The sequence below is a fragment of the Piliocolobus tephrosceles genome, chromosome 11, assembly GCF_002776525.5.
Source record: "Piliocolobus tephrosceles isolate RC106 chromosome 11, ASM277652v3, whole genome shotgun sequence".
Classification (NCBI taxonomy): domain Eukaryota; kingdom Metazoa; phylum Chordata; class Mammalia; order Primates; family Cercopithecidae; genus Piliocolobus; species Piliocolobus tephrosceles.
The window spans coordinates 51,890,233-51,908,875 of NC_045444.1; the positions used below are offsets into that span (position 1 = coordinate 51,890,233).

The 18,643-nt window shown below is 32.9% G+C and overlaps 1 protein-coding gene across 8 annotated transcripts in view; it reads right to left on the reverse strand.

Annotated features, from left to right (window-relative positions):
- The window catches only part of SCN1A (sodium voltage-gated channel alpha subunit 1), an 81,532-nt gene that overhangs the window by 18,804 nt on the left and 44,085 nt on the right, over positions 1–18,643 (reverse strand). For all 8 annotated transcript variants that reach the window (XM_031936565.1, XM_023188155.2, XM_026454143.1 and 5 more), the window contains 4 exons: positions 7,155–7,275; positions 5,282–5,436; positions 3,642–3,815; positions 1,147–1,269 (listed from right to left, as the gene is read on the reverse strand). In XM_031936565.1, coding sequence (XP_031792425.1) covers positions 1,147–1,269; positions 3,642–3,815; positions 5,282–5,436; positions 7,155–7,275 — 573 coding nt within the window. The remainder of the gene's footprint in view (positions 1–1,146; positions 1,270–3,641; positions 3,816–5,281; positions 5,437–7,154; positions 7,276–18,643) is intronic.

Here is an 18,643-nt window from a genome sequence, read left to right on the forward strand (position 1 = left end):
TAAAAGAGGACTACTTGTATTTTATTGTATTGAGTTGTTGATAATGAGGAAAAAGTTTTCATATATGTTAGGGAAATCGAAGACAAGTCTTATGTTCTTATGAAGTGACATTTATTATAAGACTTGAGAAGAGAACATAAGGCTATAAACAATCTATAAAGTGCAAATGGAAGTCTACAATACAGCTTAGTTTTCATAAACGTAACTAAACCTTAGGAGGTGAAAGAGCAATGATTTTCTATTGGAATCACACAATTTAGTGTTTTGTTTTGATAACTTTTTTTAAAAAAGCAGAACTAATTTTTTATATTATACATCTATAAACTAATGCTTCATGCTTTAACAAAAGACATGGAGAATAACAAGTCAATAATGGCAAAATTTCTAATCTGTTACGAATGATGGAAAATGATTATTGGGTCTTTAAGAAGGATAAAATAAAATTTGTGTGACTCTGACCAATAAGATGTAAGTTAAGGTTAATTTATAAATTATAGTAATGAGTCAAAATTATATTTTCTGTTCATTATAAGTGTTTTACCTTATTATCATAAAAATGGTGTGGATTTGTATGTAATCTTTAAGTTAGTATTACTAGTTTTATAAATTCAGTTAACACTTAATATCTAACCATCTAACCTTGAATATATTCAAATAATGCAAACTTTGGCATTATACAGACAAAAATTTTAACAACTCCTTTCATTCTTTTCTTTACACTCATACTTAGGCACATGTGTGATTCACATTATTTTCAGGAAAACTCGTTAAGTACAGTATATCATCACAAAGAATAAGCACCTGATACAGAATTTACTTTAGATTATTATTATATCATTACACACAGTACTTTAATAATGCATCTGCTTTTTTTTGTATATAGATTTGTAAGGAAACTCCCAAGAAGGATTAGGAAATAAAGTCATTTAAATAAGCACAGCAGATAAATGATATTATATCATTTCAAGAGAGGCCTATTTCTCTTGCATATCACCTAGAAGTAAATATGCAACAGATAAAACAACAAAGTAGCAATTTTGCAAAAATTTGCCATTCCTTTTGCATGCATAGGTTTTCCTTTTTCTAAATTTAATTTAGTTTAATTTTGGCTATATGCAATACTTCAGGTTCTTTCATTTTTCTTACCCTCATCCCTTCAAATCTAGATAAGGCTCTTAGAGGTCTCAGAGCTCTTAGTGTCCTGAGAGATTTGATGGCTCCAAGTTCTGAGTAACCCAAGGCATTTGCTGTTAAACTGACCAGTGAAACCTGCACACACAAAAATAATAACAATTAATAAATAGAATCATCATTCAATATGTAGTTGCTATATATAACAAGTATAATTTTTGCTTATAATTATTCAGAAGGTAAATGTTCAGACATTTTCAGTAAACCTTTAAAAAATTAAAGAAATATTTTCAGTTTGATGCAAACGATATAACTTTTAGGACATTAATGAAAAGCTAGCTGAAAAAATCCTTAAATGTCATATAATTTATCAATTGAATAGGAAAAAAACAAAGTAAAAATTAGTAAAATAAAAGAAGAAATCAAGGTGGAAAAAAAGTCATTGGCTATTCTTCCTTTATTTTATTAAGTTGCTGTTGAATTTATGGCTTTTCTTATAGCTAGTTATAAAATACAAAAACTGCTATTGTACTTAAAAAAGCAAGAAGTTTCTACCATGCATCAGTATATTCAACTAATCATAATTGGTATTCTCAGAAATTAATGAACTACATCAGTTTTCAAGGTGATATTTTGTCTTGGTAATACCTTGCATTTTCACTTGTTTAACGTTTATTTTTACGTAAGAAACTTAGAAAGAAATTCCATTACAAAACTTCCTCAAAAATTTGTACACTAATTTATGGCTTCTGCCATGATACCTGGCCCCAAAGGGCCAATCAATGAATATTTACCAAATACACACAGCAATGAATTTACTTCATTTGTATTCATTTGTAGGTAATATACATGACTAAATGACAAATCTTACATATCTAATTCTCTAAATAAGGAATTTACCAAAACTTTGCATTCAAGCAAGATTACAATTTATTTAGCTAGGAAGAGGCTAGTATTGGACAATTCCACATATACTGGACACTATTTTTGTAAACTTTTCTTTTTAAAAATGTATTAATTGTATCATATTTAATACACTTCTTCCATTATTTGAGATGTGCTGTAATTAGTCTTTTTATAGAGTGCTATACTGATCTTCATTAAATAATTAAAACAGAACTTTGAAAATAAAGGTATTATTGTTACAAACTACAAAATTTTCTATAAAATTATTTTCTTAAAATGTTTCAAAAATGACACTTAAAAACTTCCACCAAAAAGCCGATGTGTAACAAGCGTAATAGAAAAAAACAAACCTCAGGAAGTTTTAAAGGGTTAAATTACATTTAGATTTAAATTATAGTGTAAAAAATTCTGAAATTGAAATATAATGTAACTTCTAATGCTTGACACCTCAATATTAGAAACTTTCTCCCTTATTGATGTGATAAAGCAATTCTTCCTTTGAGATTTCTCTCAATTGGCTCATTTCACAGGAACATTGTTAAGTTTTTCAAATAGCCTTAGCTTTGCCTTTGTTCAGGATCAAGGAGATATAATGCATGCATGATTCTTAGCTCAATAAACACCTTCCACAAGAAACCCTCATAGTCTTGCTGGGTTAGTATCTTTTTGGGGTAAAACAATACGAAGTCAGGATAGTTTTGCTATAGCTTTCTAAAGCTGAAATTTTGCCAAGTTGATAATGGAAAACATGATGCTTAACTTTAACACATCTTGAAGTCAGTCACTTGTTTTCAGTAAATGCAGTATTAATCATTGGGCATGCAAATTCTATAAAGGGCTGTTTGGGCTTGCGTAAACCTAGTTTACATTCTAGGAAAACTTTCACTGCTGCATAAAGTAGACTTATCTTTCCCTATACTCTGCACACCTTACTCCCAAAAATGCAGTCATAATCCAGATAATCTACTATTTAAATCTATTCTTTAAAAAGTTTGAGTAGATCAAAGAGAATTTTTTTTTTGTTGAGACGGAGTCTCGCTCTGTCGCCCAGGCTGGAGTGCAGTGGCGCGATCTCGGCTCACTGCAAGCTCCGCCTCCCGGATTCACGCCATCTCCTGCCTCAACCGCCCGAGAATTTTTTTTTAAATGACTATAGCACCCAACAGCATCACTGTTTTTATTGAGTGACTTTAATACTGTACAAGTTTGGGGCCAAGAAACTAACTCAGTGGCACAAAATCAACAAGCAATGGTCCTGGGATACGAATTAGAGTCCGCTGATTCACAACATAAAGGATTTAAGTAACATACCTTTTAAGTTCTCTATTTCACTACTTTCCCTACAAACTGCTGATGTGTTGTTTTTTCTTTAGCTTTCGTAGATAACTAGAGAACTACCATAGCTTCCATCCCCCAATGCTATTTTAAATCAGAATTAAATTAGCCCATGTCTTCCAGAAATGACACTCTCATAGAGTATATGCGTTTAGTGGTTATTATAGTCTGTCAACATAACGTAGTGCTCTGAGACTCACTATTTTATAATTTGTATATAAATAAGACAAGCTGCGTTGAACAGAGAAAAAAATATGAATGATACCTACGTCAACAATTAAGAAGTCCAGCCAACACCAGGCATTGGTGAAATATGTTTGATAGCCATATGCCACCCATTTTAGAAGCATTTCCAGAATGAAAATGTAAGTGAAAACCTTGTCAGCATATTCCAACATTGTCTTAATCGTCTTTCGCTGATCAATATATATATCTTCAAATGCCTATAAAGAAAATGTTACACATTAGCTTTCAAAAATGATTATACTCAATAAGCTATTTTAAAAACCTAATCATATATGCATATGACATTTCATTGGAATAGGACGGCAGAGAAAAAATAGTTATTGTTACTTTTTTTTCCCTCTCAAAGGTCTTTTACTTATTTCATCAGGGGAAAGACTATTGGTAGAAGAAAAAGCAAAGTATGATTCCAATGAATTAATTTGACTTAGTCAGGAAATAGTTCTTGATGTTGTATCCTGATGTGGCCATTCCAACTTGAAGTTATGTATTCCTTTTGTTTCATTTATTTTGCTTCCTTCTATTCTTTTTTCTTTTTTTTGCTATAGAAAGGAGGTTGAAGAAATAATGAAAACTTGTGTTTTCGTAAAGCAGAAATTGTGATTGATCTTCACAGTCTCCAATTTTACTAAACAGTTGAGTTCATCCACTTCTTTTTTTTGTTGTTGTTTTTTTAATAGTTTATGTTTCTCAACATACAGCGTGACAATGATTAAATGAAATTGCTTTTCATTTAGATTCTAATATATATTCTTCTGTTATGAACATCTTGATGTTTCACTTCTAAGTATGCATTGCTTTCAACAGTGAAATACTTCTAAAGTAGCATGTAGAAAATATTTCTTTCTTCAGAAAAATTACAGGTAAATATATGTCTGTGTTAGAATTATAAACTGAAGTTAAAGAAACTTGTACTGTAGTTGCATTTTAATCAGGCAAACTCTGTTTCTCTTTCTCTTTCTCTCTCTTTTTCTGTCTATGGCTTAAGTATTTCCTTTGTGTTAGTGTTTCTCTAAAATTCTATCTGTATGTTATATTTATATTTTTATAAATAATTTTCATATAAAAATAAATTGATTCTGATGAAGTGAACACCTTCTTATAAAGATAAACCCATCCTTAAATGAATCTCTTAGGCATGCTGCCCAATATTTATTGTTACCAACTTTCATTATTTCCTGAGTAGCACAAAAATAGTGAGCACACAGTTGGAAAAAGACAGAGAGTGGTCCCTAAGGACTTACTACTGTCCATCAGAGATAATAATAATAAATACCATTTAGAAACAAAATTCATCAGAAGTCAGAGAATATATATTCCCATCCCAGGGCTTCCAATAACTCTTTTCTTATTACGCAATGAGAAATCGAATATTCACATCCTTTGGTGTTAATGAATAAGCTGAAGGGCTACACTTTCTGGGCTATTTAATAATAAGCAAAAATTAATGATTAGCTTCTTAAAATTATATTTACATACATAGTAAAAATAAATCCAGAAATGTAGAGTTATAGAGTAAATCTACAGTCTAGAGGATACAAGGTAGGATAATTAAAAATGCATGCATTGGATACTAAGACAATGAAACAGAAAGGATTAATACGTCATCAGTATTAGAATGTTCTAAAGATTAGTGCCGTATCACCTTTTCTTAATATTCACTCACCAGAGCACCGCTACTAAGGAGAATCATGAAAACAATGAAGGTCTCAAACCAGTTATGTTCAACTATTCGGAAACACGTCCTTCTCAGGTTCCACCATTGTTTTCCTCTGCCTTCTTCCACATTGATTTGACAACACTTGAATCTTTGTACACAGCCTGCAGAAATAGTGTTCATATAATAGTAGATAAAATATCTCTGCTTCCATAATATCCTTTCGCAATGTCCTTGTCTTGTCTTTTTATTACTATGCTCATCTCTGTCTTGCTAGGATAGCTCTCTAAGCCTAGAGTAGTAAGAGCACATTCATTAGCTGTGTGAAGTTATGGAAATCATTCAGCTTCTTTAAATGGTTCCCTAGCGAACAGTATTTGCTTTGTCTGCCTCACAGTGTTATTGTACAAGAAAAACTCTGTAAATTACAAATAAATGTGAAGTAGCTTTTCCTTGTACCATATCATCCTGTTGCACTCTGTTGAAGTCATTCTAGAAAAGAACTTTAAATTGGACATTAAAAATGGTAAGCAGAAAACTTCCCCCCTTTTATAAAGGATACATAGTAAAAATGTAGATCTCTTCCAACAATCCTGCATTTCTAACCATTTAGGATTTTTTTGTTATGTGCCTAGAAGGGCTTATGTAATTTGCAAAACTAATTTAGTTCACTAAAATGTAATTTGTATGGTTTGGCTTTGACTTGTCATTGCCTTCCTCACACATTGCTTTCACTTAGTCTAAATGAAATCAACAGGTACTTCTGAGTACCATTGTAAGCACAAAGGTACACTTAGGTGCACACACAAAAAGGCATAGAACATGTACCTAACTCCCAGGAACCTTACCAAAAAAAATCTGGTTTTCAAAAAAAAGAAAAGAAAAACAAAAGATATAAATACAGGATCCCTGCTCCAAGGCAAAAAAAGGAGGGGAAGATATGTTTGAAGAAGAAGGAGAAAAGGAATGAATGGAGAAAAGGAGGAAGAAAAGAAGGGAAGGAGGAAAGAAGGAACTAAGGAATGAAGGAATGGAGGAAAAGAAGAGAAAGAATACAGTAAAGCAACATATAAGAGTTCAAAAAGAGAAAGAGTTTTCATAGGATAATATATGTTATCAGGTAAATTAAATGGAAATATTTGTTACAGCCATTCAGAGGAACAAGCTGCTCTTCCACCATGGTCAGATGAGGGTAGTTTTGAAAAGGACATTAAGTGATACGCATGATTTGTATAGGGAATAGAAGAAGACTGAAGGTATACTAGGCCTATGAAAAAAATAATGTCAAATATAAAGCATGCATATTTCCAAACCTCAAATTCCCAGGGATATCAGACCACAGGAAATATTAGTTGTAGGAAAGACGTATCTCTTCTATCTATTGCCCACACTGCACCAGGCTTAACTTGTGACTGGTTAGGTATTGAGTTTCAAGGGCAGTATTTATTCCCCATTTCACCCGGACAATCATTGGAAACTGATGTTTTCATTAAAGAAACACAATTTAGCAGTAGCAATCCATTTAGTTTTAGCAGCCAGAAAGTTACCTTTAAGGCAAATTCTGTGTAGGATCATTTTCACTAGGGTTTTTAAGATGCTAACTCATTGTGAAATCACCATTTAATTTAAAAACAGAAGCTAGAAGTTTTGATGACATTAAAATATTTTTCCTCCATGTTCTTAATCTCTTCCATGTATTGAGCAGATATAATCAAACCACAACACTAGACTTAAAGTTTTTTTGTCTATCAACATATTAGAGGTAATTGAATTGTATCTATTACAAAGTGCCGTTTTATTATATGTGATTTATTTTAGGTGACCAACAGCTAAACAAGCTGCACTCCAAATGAAAGATTAACATTAGGATTCTTTTCTTTACCTTCAGTGAAACAGGCTTCCGGTTCAAGGGTTTCTTCAGGTTCCACTACGGGCTGTTCTTCTGCAGGTGCGCCGATGTCCACAGTGCTACCTTCTGATGAGCTACTGCTTTCATTCAGTTTCTGTAAGTGAGATGGACGTAGAAAGTAAAGTCCTTTCATTTTGACTGCCAAGAAAGGATTATTACTATAAATTTGTTTTTTTATTCTTCTTGAGGTAGAGATATTTTTAGAGAAAAAGAGAGATTGAATAAGAGGAGGAAATCAGAAAACCATTGTCTATGTTAACTCTTTTACCATAATTCACAATGTAAGCATGAAATCAGATTGCTGTGTTATGAGGTTACAAAAGGCCATCAGCCACATGTACTGAGCAAAATACTGCCCTGTGGATTAGAGGAGCAGGGGACAGAGGGAAGAGAAGAGGGAGGAGGAGAAAGGGAAAAGGAACAGAAGAGTAAGGGAAAAGGAGCAGAAGAGAAAGAGAAACCTTACCTTAGAAGATAATAATGTCATTAGGTTATTCTGCAGTTTAATGTTTGACTTTACATATTTCTTTAACAATATCTTACCTATGTGTGAAAATACCACCTGTTGTTTTCACTCATGTTACTAAGATTCATGGTTAAGGCGTTCAGAGTTATTTACTATAAATGTGCTCATTTGGAGAGAAATTGTTATAAAATATGTTAAAAATTACATCAATAAACAACCTTAGAGATATTAAATAGACATCTTTAATTTCTGGCAAATATTTTAGAGCCTGAAGTGTTGTAAAATGAGATAAACAGTGTGTGGGAAAATTCGATTTCCTCTGACAAATCATGTTTATGTTAATATGCCATGTGAAGCTGAAAGAACAAAATCTAGGTAAACAGCAACAAGAACAATATCCTTCATATTTTGACAATAGTGATAGGATACACATTTCTCTTTCTGTGGTTCTCAGAAGACAAAGATGGCAGAGATAATAGAAAACATTAACTTACACATTAAGAGAGGAAAAACTCATGAACGCTCTTTCTGAAGGCCAGCAAACTGGCTTATAAGTTTTTGGCAAGTGTAATTAATTCATTAATTTATTCAACTAATTTTTTTTGAACACCAGCAATATGCTACAAGCTGAGTATTCACTGATAACTGAAATATCTGTAATCCTTATTGGAGTATCAAATCTAGTACAGTGTTTTCTAAACTTTAGGCTTGTGTAGACCCTCCAGTAGGCATTCAAGCGCACACAACAACAAGCCATTCAACCTGTTATCACAATATTGTAAATAGTAAAAATTAAACGCAATATTACAATTGTTAATAAGAATTTCACATACATAGAAGAGTGTTGATATTTCAGAAAGAGTTTCACCAAAATATTTGCATTTGCTTGAAGAAGGATAGCTTATATGTCTGGGTCCATATTTAGTTGCCTTCTTTCATTTCCTTTTCATTTCTTAAAACAGAAAAACTTAACTGACAGCTACAGAAAATTAGGACCCATAATGGTATATAACTCTGTCATAGTTCTGAGAAGTCAGGTTGAAGATGGCCTTTGAAATTACAAAAATATTTCTCACTGAAGACTAATTTCAACATTCTGACACATATTAAATAGACTTGCATACTACACTAAGAAGCTGAGAAGTTGATTGTTCAACATGATAGCCAGTAGCAAATAGATTATAATCTACTTTTGGGTTGCATTTAGCTTTGATTATATTTGTGTTCTGTTCTAGCATTTGCACTGAATTAAAAATGTATCCAGGAATAAGTCATTGGTTTCTTCCTCTGACAAAGAAAGAGGATCACCTAATGGCAGGCGTTAGTTACATTCTCAGTCAAACTACTCATAACATCACATGGTCTTCTGAAGAAATTCTCAGGTCTTATCCTCAACGTTACACAGATTCATCATTTGGCCGTAAAGTGATACACCTAGGCTGAGACTTGTCACTTCAACAAGTGCCTTCATATTTTAAAAATGACTTTGATTGGCACTCTCTGGGCCATAATAAAATTCATTACATATTTTATAAAAACCATGTGAGCAACATTTCATCACTCATTTTTCTTCACTGTAGAAAAGCAATCTTGTGTAAGATGCCCATTCTTCATAAAACAATTAGATAATGGGATTTGAGAATTTTAACAATTTTCACCAAAATTAATTAAGAACTAGAAAGGATATTATTTCCTGTGAATAAATTTGTGTAGAGAGGCATTCAGGTACAAAGAATTATAATAGCAAATCTACTTTTCTCTCTCTCTCTCTCTCTCTCTATATATATATATATGTATAACTGTTATCTGCTAGATCTGATCCCTACATAGTTTTCCAGTCTATATCAAGACTCACAAAATAATAGAATATTAGCATAAAAATCTACTCTTCATCAGTATAGGCTGTCAGTAATCAGCAGAACAAAAAGTTGCTGAGTAATTAATCTTCATGTAAGTGCCACACATAAATGACTGATTCTTTGCACATAAGTGTTTTATCCAATTGTAAGGTGAATTAAATCCTGGCATGAACAGGTACATAAAAATTTTTCCTCCTTGATTACCAGTAATATCATGCAATTACTTGTTCTAAGACAAAGACTTATCTGACTTATCTAAGTTATGACTATTTTCTGTGAAAATTACAAGAACCCAAAAGAACTTATGTTACTTTTTGACACATTTTCAAAATGACATTCTCTGAAGAAGACAAATAGATCAACAGTTCAATACATTTTAATATTAAGATATTCATCTTGTATTTTAGACATTTATTTTTAGGATGCTTACCTAAGATGGTCACTCTTACAGAATTACTTTTTAAAAATACATGTAGACTTATAGTGTTCTGATGTTTTTGCATTAGAGTCTCAATGCACTAAAAAAATCTGAGTTTTAAGTTTATATGATTTCCATTCCTATTTTATCTCTTTACACCTATTTTATCTTTACACGAAGATTGTGTAATGATGATATAACACAATACGAGAATAACATCAAAATGGAAAATTGAACAATGTAAGAGTTGGCATGCATTTGGATACACACAAACTCTACCCTGTCTACTAAATGTTAGGAAAGTAAACTTACTACTAATTTCAAGTACATGAGCAAGTGCTTGTAAGTACTCATAGTACATTGGTAACTCTTTAAGAATGTGGTGGATATTAAGAACATTATAAGATTGTATGAACTGTATGATTGTATGAACATTACAAGATAATATGAACTGTAAATTAACTTATATTTAAAATATGTTAAATGTTTCTGAATACATTTGCTATTTCATGAGGACGACTTTATAAACAAACTGGGACCATAGGTGGGTTGTAGATCCAGGAATTGGTGAATAGTGTTACTTCTCCAAATTGTAAAACATTAATGGCAAAGCCAAAGATAGTCACAATGGATGGATACCATATGCTTCTAAGTGTTTTTTTTTTTTTTTTTAATGCATAGAGCTTGGAGCCACTCCATATTTCAGAATTTTTAAGATGATTTAAAAGATGATCAAATGCCCTTATTACCTTATTAGCATTCTATTGGAATATCTACACTTGGAAAGTTCACAGGTCTAGACGAGTGATCTTCTACATGTTTACAAATTAATTTTAAAACTTCTTAAAGCAATATAAGTATATTCTACTGTCTGTCTGAACTATGGTAGGAAAGTGGAGGTGTGCCCAATAATGTTCAAACTTAGCATGCTCTCAATCTAAGTAATGACTTTTTAAACAATCTTAAACGTACTTCTTTAACCAAATTCCTAATTCTGCAATATCACTCTTTCAGCACCCAGACTCAATTTTTTTTGGTTTACTTTTACTTATTTCAAACATTGGCAGTAATCAAAAGACAGTTTTCCTTATTTTATCTCTGAAATAACTATTTTCTCAGCCAGATTCCAAATTCCTATGAAATTTCTGTTCACTCATTTACCTTTTCTTTGTTTATATATATAGTTATTTATATAACTATAAATAAAAATGGCCATCCTCATTCTAGTCTCATGTAACTTAGACCTTTGTGGTCCACAAAGCTTAGTGTATGTATGGTGAATGACTGATAACCATTTAGTGAATGAATGAATAGATGAATATCTCTGTTTCAGATATTAGTGATGGATGAAGTTTTTGTTTTCAACTTAGAGTTCCAACCAAATCTCCCAAATTTGTCTTTCACAGATAGAAGCTGTGTGTTAATCAAGGCGAACTTCTTAATGTTCTCTGGCTTTTTCTCAAAGTGATTTTTCCTGCCATCAATGTGGAAGAGTAATAATTACTCTCTTATTTAAACCCCTTTCAACACTTTATAGGCACTACTTTGGGCGCATATTGCTTTTTTATTATAACTTCTCTTCATTCTAATGGACTTACAAAATGATACTTGCAGTTTTCTTAGTAAAATACAATAACTGATGACCTTGATGTGCAAAAATTGCTCAGGTAGTTGGCTACTGCCTAGTATACCTGCATATTTGTATTTTCACCAGCTGAATGGTATGCTTATCAAGAATAAATTATGTTTATTTTCTAATCAATTTACACTATTCTAAAATACTGTTAGTGTGTAATTTAATCTTGTGGAATTTGAAAAATGCATTTAAAAAGTGTTGTTGTATTTATAAAGACTAAGTCAAAGTCATTGAATAAATGTAATACAGGTAAATCCCCCACATGGATACATGTACATTAAAAAACTATAAAATTAGGTGTGAATAATTATTTTTAAATAGGTACTATTACAAATTTCTAGAAAGAGACTAAATTCAGGTTGCTTTATATGATTCATTAAGATATTTGTCCTCTGGGGGTAAAAATAAACTAAACAGAAACAATAGATGATGAATTACAAGTGCAGCTCATGCTAAAGCGTTGATGTAGCACTCCAAACAATGAACCCATGCTACCACAAGGGGTCTAAAGTGATATTTTTATATATGTCATTTTTATTTTGTAAATAAATGGAGCAGTTGAATGTTTGGATCCAGAGAAGTATATACATCTTTCAGGAACAATATATGGTTAAAAATTAGATTTTAAAAATGATACTCATATTTGGCTTAAGCTCCACTTCCCAAGTCAGCATTTTGCAAAGGGAGGCTGGTAAGCCACATCATAGCTAACCCCTATGATAGACCTTGATTCTCATAACGGTAAGAAGAATTTTCCCCTACTTTCAAATCATAATAACATCAGAAAAAGTGACATGTGAATATTAGAAAGATTAAATCATAAGCACCGGGGCTTATGTCAATGAATTACTCTAGATAAACTATGATAACCTGAGAGGAGTGTTAGTGCTTTTTCTGGAAATTTATATATAATGTAAATAAATGAGCATTAGTGTAAGAAAGGAAAGAAAAACAAACAAAATGAAATAAGTACACAAGTGACTGAACTAAACTGTTTTTAGCCAAAATATGGGAAACAGCAAAAGTTTTGATCAGCATGTTAAATAAGGAATATCAATACAGAAATTAAAATTAAATTAAACAAATAATCCTTTTTACATAGTCGATAGATTAAAATAAATAAAAACATTAATATAAAAGTCACCAAGACCTTCTCAAAGATGATAGTAAGTTTTTCAAAATAAGAAAGGCATTAAGCTTAAACACTTAATTTGTATAAATTATATCTAAAATGCTACACGCTTAGTCATTAATGTACTTTAGAACTTAGAGAAAGTCTATCATCTGCAGATGATAAACTGCACAGCTAAATTTCAATCAACAATCATACCAACATTTAGTATGTATGTTGCAGTGAAAGGCATCTGTCCTACTAATATTACAGAAGAGGTGTTTCCAGCCAATGTTCTGCACAGATCTCACTCCAGCCTTAAGTGGCTGAAGGCTTTAATTTGAACAGGGAAGTTCCACTTTCATCTAATTTATGCATGATACACGAAAAAATTTGATTAAAATGTTATTTAAAAGATTGGAAAACTGCCTACACTCTCAGCTACTTGGGAGGCTGAGGCAGGAGAATTGCTTGAGCTTACAAGTTTGAGAACAATTTCAGCGTTATAGCCGGATCCCATTTCTAAAATAAATAAATACATAAATGAAAATTTAAAAAATGTATTGGAAAACCATAATTGAATCAAAATTTGGGGAAATGCATGCCCAAATTTAAAAAGAAGATATCAAATGAAAGAAAAAAATGTGTGGTGAATATAGGGAAAATTATGTGGAATTTAGTATCATGAATTGCAGTGGAAGAAAGGTGATAAAATGAAAAAAGTCTTCAAGATTTAGCAATTTCAGATAAAACAACTTGGCACTAAACTAATGCAAGGAGACATTATTTTAAAAAGTCTCTTAAAGTTTAGAATTTGTCACCAACACCACTAGTAACTGGGGGGTGAGGGGTTATACCAAATGAAGAGACAGTATCTTTGTGGGCATTAAAAAAAGTTATTTCAGAGGTTTAATCTATAAACTTGAAGAAGAATTGACAGTATGTTGAATGACATGTAAGAATCTTTTCTTTATGTCTGCAAACATGCTTTCTTCATGGCACTCTGTAGTAAACAGAATTCTAAGATGGTCTCCAAAATTTCTGGCCACTGTTGTCATGCCTTGTATATGGGCAGGACCTGTGATTTGCTTCTAGCCAATACAATGTGGCAAAAGTAATGGGATGTCACTCGCATGATCTTGTTACACTGAATCATTTTAGAAAAGTTGTAATATTTTCTTTTTTCTCCAAGAAATAAATAATCAGTAGTTCTGACTTTTTAATGCTAAGTACCAACAACCAGGCTTACAGAAGCAGCAAAATGTGAAAGCTTTGCCACGTGAAAACACATACTACCAATCAGGTAAAGTTGACAAATTATACTCAGGTTTTTTACTGGAACCTCAGAGGGACTGGAATTGAACGTGACCTCAGAAAAGTACAATATTCAGATTGGTAAAGTAGATCTGGATAATATAATTGATTTGGCAAAAAACAGTAGGTTAAAAAAAACTGGGATATAAAACTCTTGACTTTAAAGCTCTTTAAATTCAACATAGTGCCTCTATGAATATTTTATAACTATACATCATTACAATAAGTATGTATGCTGGTCATTTCATTTGCATATATGCAGAATATGTGCATATATTATCATGTGGTAAAATGATCCATATACGGAGTAAGTAGATGATGTAAATGACTTTATACAGCCAAGCCACATCTGTCACTCACCATTTCTGAACTGACTATTCCAAGAACTTTTAAAACAAGTTATGGCCTCCAGTGGAGCCAACAATCTTATTTTTTCATGCTTCTCCTGGCCCAGGCCACAGTAGTGGAAAGAAAGCCACCAACAATGAACTGGAAAGAAACCGAAACCTGGTTTGACCTCTCGCTTTCTGGGTGGCTTTGTTCAAATAATTCTTCCTTTAGCCCATTTTTTTAAATACGTAAAATGAGGAGATGATCTTTAAAGTTCCAGTTTTCATTTTCTATGGCTTTGGAGTGTTTTGGAATTTGAAATGATACATTTGGAAAGTCTTAAAGCAAAGAGAGATGTGATGTGAGGACTGATGAGAAGGTGATGAGGGAGCAGATCTGGACTCTGGAGGAGAAAAGGATCAGGAAACTCAGAGTGGGTGTGGCTGTTGGGCCTGCACAGGCTGGGTAACATGCTTTTAAAAATGCTCTTTACTCTAGTAAATGATTTTGACCTTGAGGGTAAGGCAAAACAAAGAAAACACTGTTCAATATTCTCTGAGAGTAAGTGATTAAATGCTTTTTTTCTTGTTCTCTGACTTGATCCTACAATGTTTATGTTTTTATTTTTAAACTTGGTTTGTTATAGGGAGTTTATTTATAGAGTTTAGTAGGAGTTTATAATACTCCTACTACATTTATAATAAGTAATATAATTAAATCTGGAATTTAAGGCCGGGCGCGGTGGCTCAAGCCTGTAATCCCAGCACTTTGGGAGGCCGAGACGGGCGGATCACGAGGTCAGGAGATCGAGATCATCCTGGCGAACACCGTGAAACCCCGTCTCTACTAAAAAATACAAAAAACTAGCCGGGTGAGGTGGCGGGCGCCTGTAGTCCCAGCCACTCTGGAGGCTGAGTCAGAAGAATGGCGTGAACCTGGGAGGCGGAGCTTGCAGTGAGCTGAGATCTGGCCACTGCACTCCAGCCCGGGCGACAGAGCGAGACTCCGTCTCAAAAAAAAAAAAAAAAAAAAAAAAAAAATCTGGAATTTAAGGGTCAAAAGCATACTTAATATGTGGTCATATGATGTATATATATTTGTATACATATGTGTGTGTGTATATGCGCGCACACACACACATATATATATTTAAATGTAATATATAAAGAATATTACCCAAAGTACTTATTTTTAAAACTGGGCAGGTACTATTTTAATACTGGGTATTTTACTATTGTGACATATATATCTCCTAAGTCATGCTTAAATGAGGTTCTCTACAACCTCAGAAATATTAGTATTAATATTTCATTGTGTACATTGTGCACCAGTAAATATTTCTATTGTACACTATGCATATTAAAAATTAAAATGACCCCTATTAAAGACTCTCAACAAAGGAACAATATCATATCAATGGAAAAGACACTGTGATGAGACTCAACATTTCCACAGGGCAGCTAGAAAACTCAAATATTAACTCATTAATTCCCACATTATTCCCAGTTGATTTCTTCATCAAGCTGTATGTTGAAAGGACAATCTTCAGTGGATTATTCATATTTACAAAATGTTAATTGTTTCCATTCTTTAGTCAAACATTTGCCCAGTATAAAAGTAAAGGTGGAAGAATATGACTCTAATATACTACTCTGAATTTTGCTTTTGATATGTCACACATAAACTTTTGTATCAATGATTAAATATAAGGGAACAAAAGCAACATATTTCAGACATATTGAGTCAATAGAAAATCATGGTAATACAAAAAAATTGGAAAGAAAAAAAATTCTGAAAAATTGCATTTATAATCCCCAAGCTAGAACCCAAAATGCAAATCAAATGTGTAATTTTCATTGTTAAATTCATTTTGCCAAATTGAGCACAGAGTTTCTATAATGTTATTTTGACATTGATTTTTAATGTTAAATTATAACATACTTAATAAGTGTCTACTGGGCAAATAAACTATATATCTATATAATGAAAGAGTTGAAAGTACTACTATTCTGAGGATCAGAGAAACTTGAGTTTGAATCACAATCACTGGTTTTATGGACTTTAATCAATTATCCCAACCTCCTTAGGCTTTAGGTTTCTAATTCGTAAAATGGTTCTTACTTCACATCCTTGTTTATAAGGACTGAACAAGATAACACACGAATATTGTTTGGCGTGTGCTTATTTGATAAATGGTAACAATTTCCATCACAGTATTGTATTATTTGTAATAGGTGTAACTATTGATTTTTGACTACCAAAAATGTGCCAGGCATCAAAACTAGGACTTGAAAAATAAGATAGTGAACATAATAGACTTAGTATCTGCCCTCATCGGTTCACAATCAAATGGAAGATACAGAGAAGCAATCGCTACACACTGTAATAGGAGTAGTATAGAGTATATTGAGATCACCACCTCGCTCAGTCTAGGAAGGACAGGGTAGAATAAAGTGACATTTGGCATAAGAATGATGTGGTGGGTCAGGATGAATCAGGTGAAGCAGGATGGAGTAAGAAAGTATTCCTGTCAGAGAAAAAAGGTACAAAGATGAAAACTGATAAAGCATGGGGAATTCCATTGAATGAAAGATTAGCATAACTGGGTGGGGAAGTGTGAGGTGTACTATTCCATGATACTGAAGGGGTCAGCTGTGGTCAGTTTTGCAGGGACTTGTAGCCATGTTAAGTAGTATAGACTCCATACTGTGAGCAATGGGCAACTCCTGAAAGGTTAGAAAGGACAGAACTGTTACGGGATTTGCATTTTAGAAAGACCATCTATTGTTTTGTCAAGACTACGCTAGTGAGGAGAGACCCATTTGGAGGCTGTAGCAGTAAAACTGGAAGATGATGGAGGTCTGACACTGGGTAAAAGCCTTGGGGATGCAGAGAGGTGGACAAAGATACGCAGCCTTGGCAGTCCCTAGTGATCAATTAGAAGTAATGGAGAAGGACCTTGGGTTCCATGGATAGCACTCTTCACAGAGAGTAGCTGACATCTCTTAGAGACTATGTGCTTAGGTTGGGGACTAAGGACTATGTTCCTTAACCCATATAAGGTAAGATAAAAGTATTAAATTGAAAAGTATCAGCAAAGCAGCAAGTATATTTAAAAATGTATATATCGGTGATATAATTGGGGGAAAAAATGGAAATCTAGAAGTAACTGCCCATCACCTATTTATTCATCCATTTAATAAATATGTTATATATGCTGTGGACATAAAGGAAGACACGGTTAGTGTTTTTCCTGTTCTCAAGACCTCATAAGCTAATGATGCATCATAGAATTTCTTCCTAATGATTTGGAAGACTCTCCCAGCAGCTTTAAACTCAGAAGCGGATGCTCCTTAAGCACAACTATCACACTCTGGGAGACTAAGTGCTCTGTAAGTAGAGTTAGACCTTCACAGATCAGTGTGGAATGCAGAAGCAGATCAGCCTAAAGTGCAGGCCAGTACCAGAGGAACAGGACCTTTCAGGACTAAGCAGGAGGGCTCTGAAACACTCCAGACTATGCTGTTAACCTGTGCTCAATGTGCAGTGATTGAAAGTTAACACCAAATCTATAGTTGACATCTGTACCTAGTTCTTCAACAAATAGTATTATTTTATTTCAGAACTATCCCAAAGAAAGTACATTTTCAGACACTATTAAGATTTAGTGTAGTGGTTAAGAGTGTGACTATGGAGCAGACTGCCTGGATTCTAGTCCAGGACCAACCACGTACTATTTGTGTAACTTTGGCAAGTTTTCCTTTGTTGAAAATATGCTTATTTTTCTCATCTTAAGGCTGGAATAACAGTGTGTCTTATGGCGTAAAGATTGAATGAGACAATATATGCCCTCCAATAGTACTTTGTCCATGGTGAACATTTAACAATAGCTGTTACTAACATAACCTGAATTACAAGGACCTCACTGACATTTTTACTCATTATTCTAGAGCTCACTCATCACAAAAACAAGTATATTTCTTTTATAATTACTTTAGTAATATGCCACTTTTGTTCCCAAAAGTATAACTTTAATAACTCAATTTACTTAAAAATTTTTATTTAAATGGAATTACAGTAGTAATTTTCTTGACATCACCTTACACTTTTGAACATTTTTAACTTCCAAATAGCTTTTAGAGCTTCATAACATTTCTATAAGCATCATAGGACAGATACCTCCTTTAATAAATTAGGAAACGGGGTAATATAGATTTAGCGATTTGCTCATAGTAGAGTTAAGGCTTATAGGCTCTTAATCTAGTATCCATATAAATCAACCAAAACTCAAAAAATTATTGGGCAACTGTTATGTACCCAGCATTGTG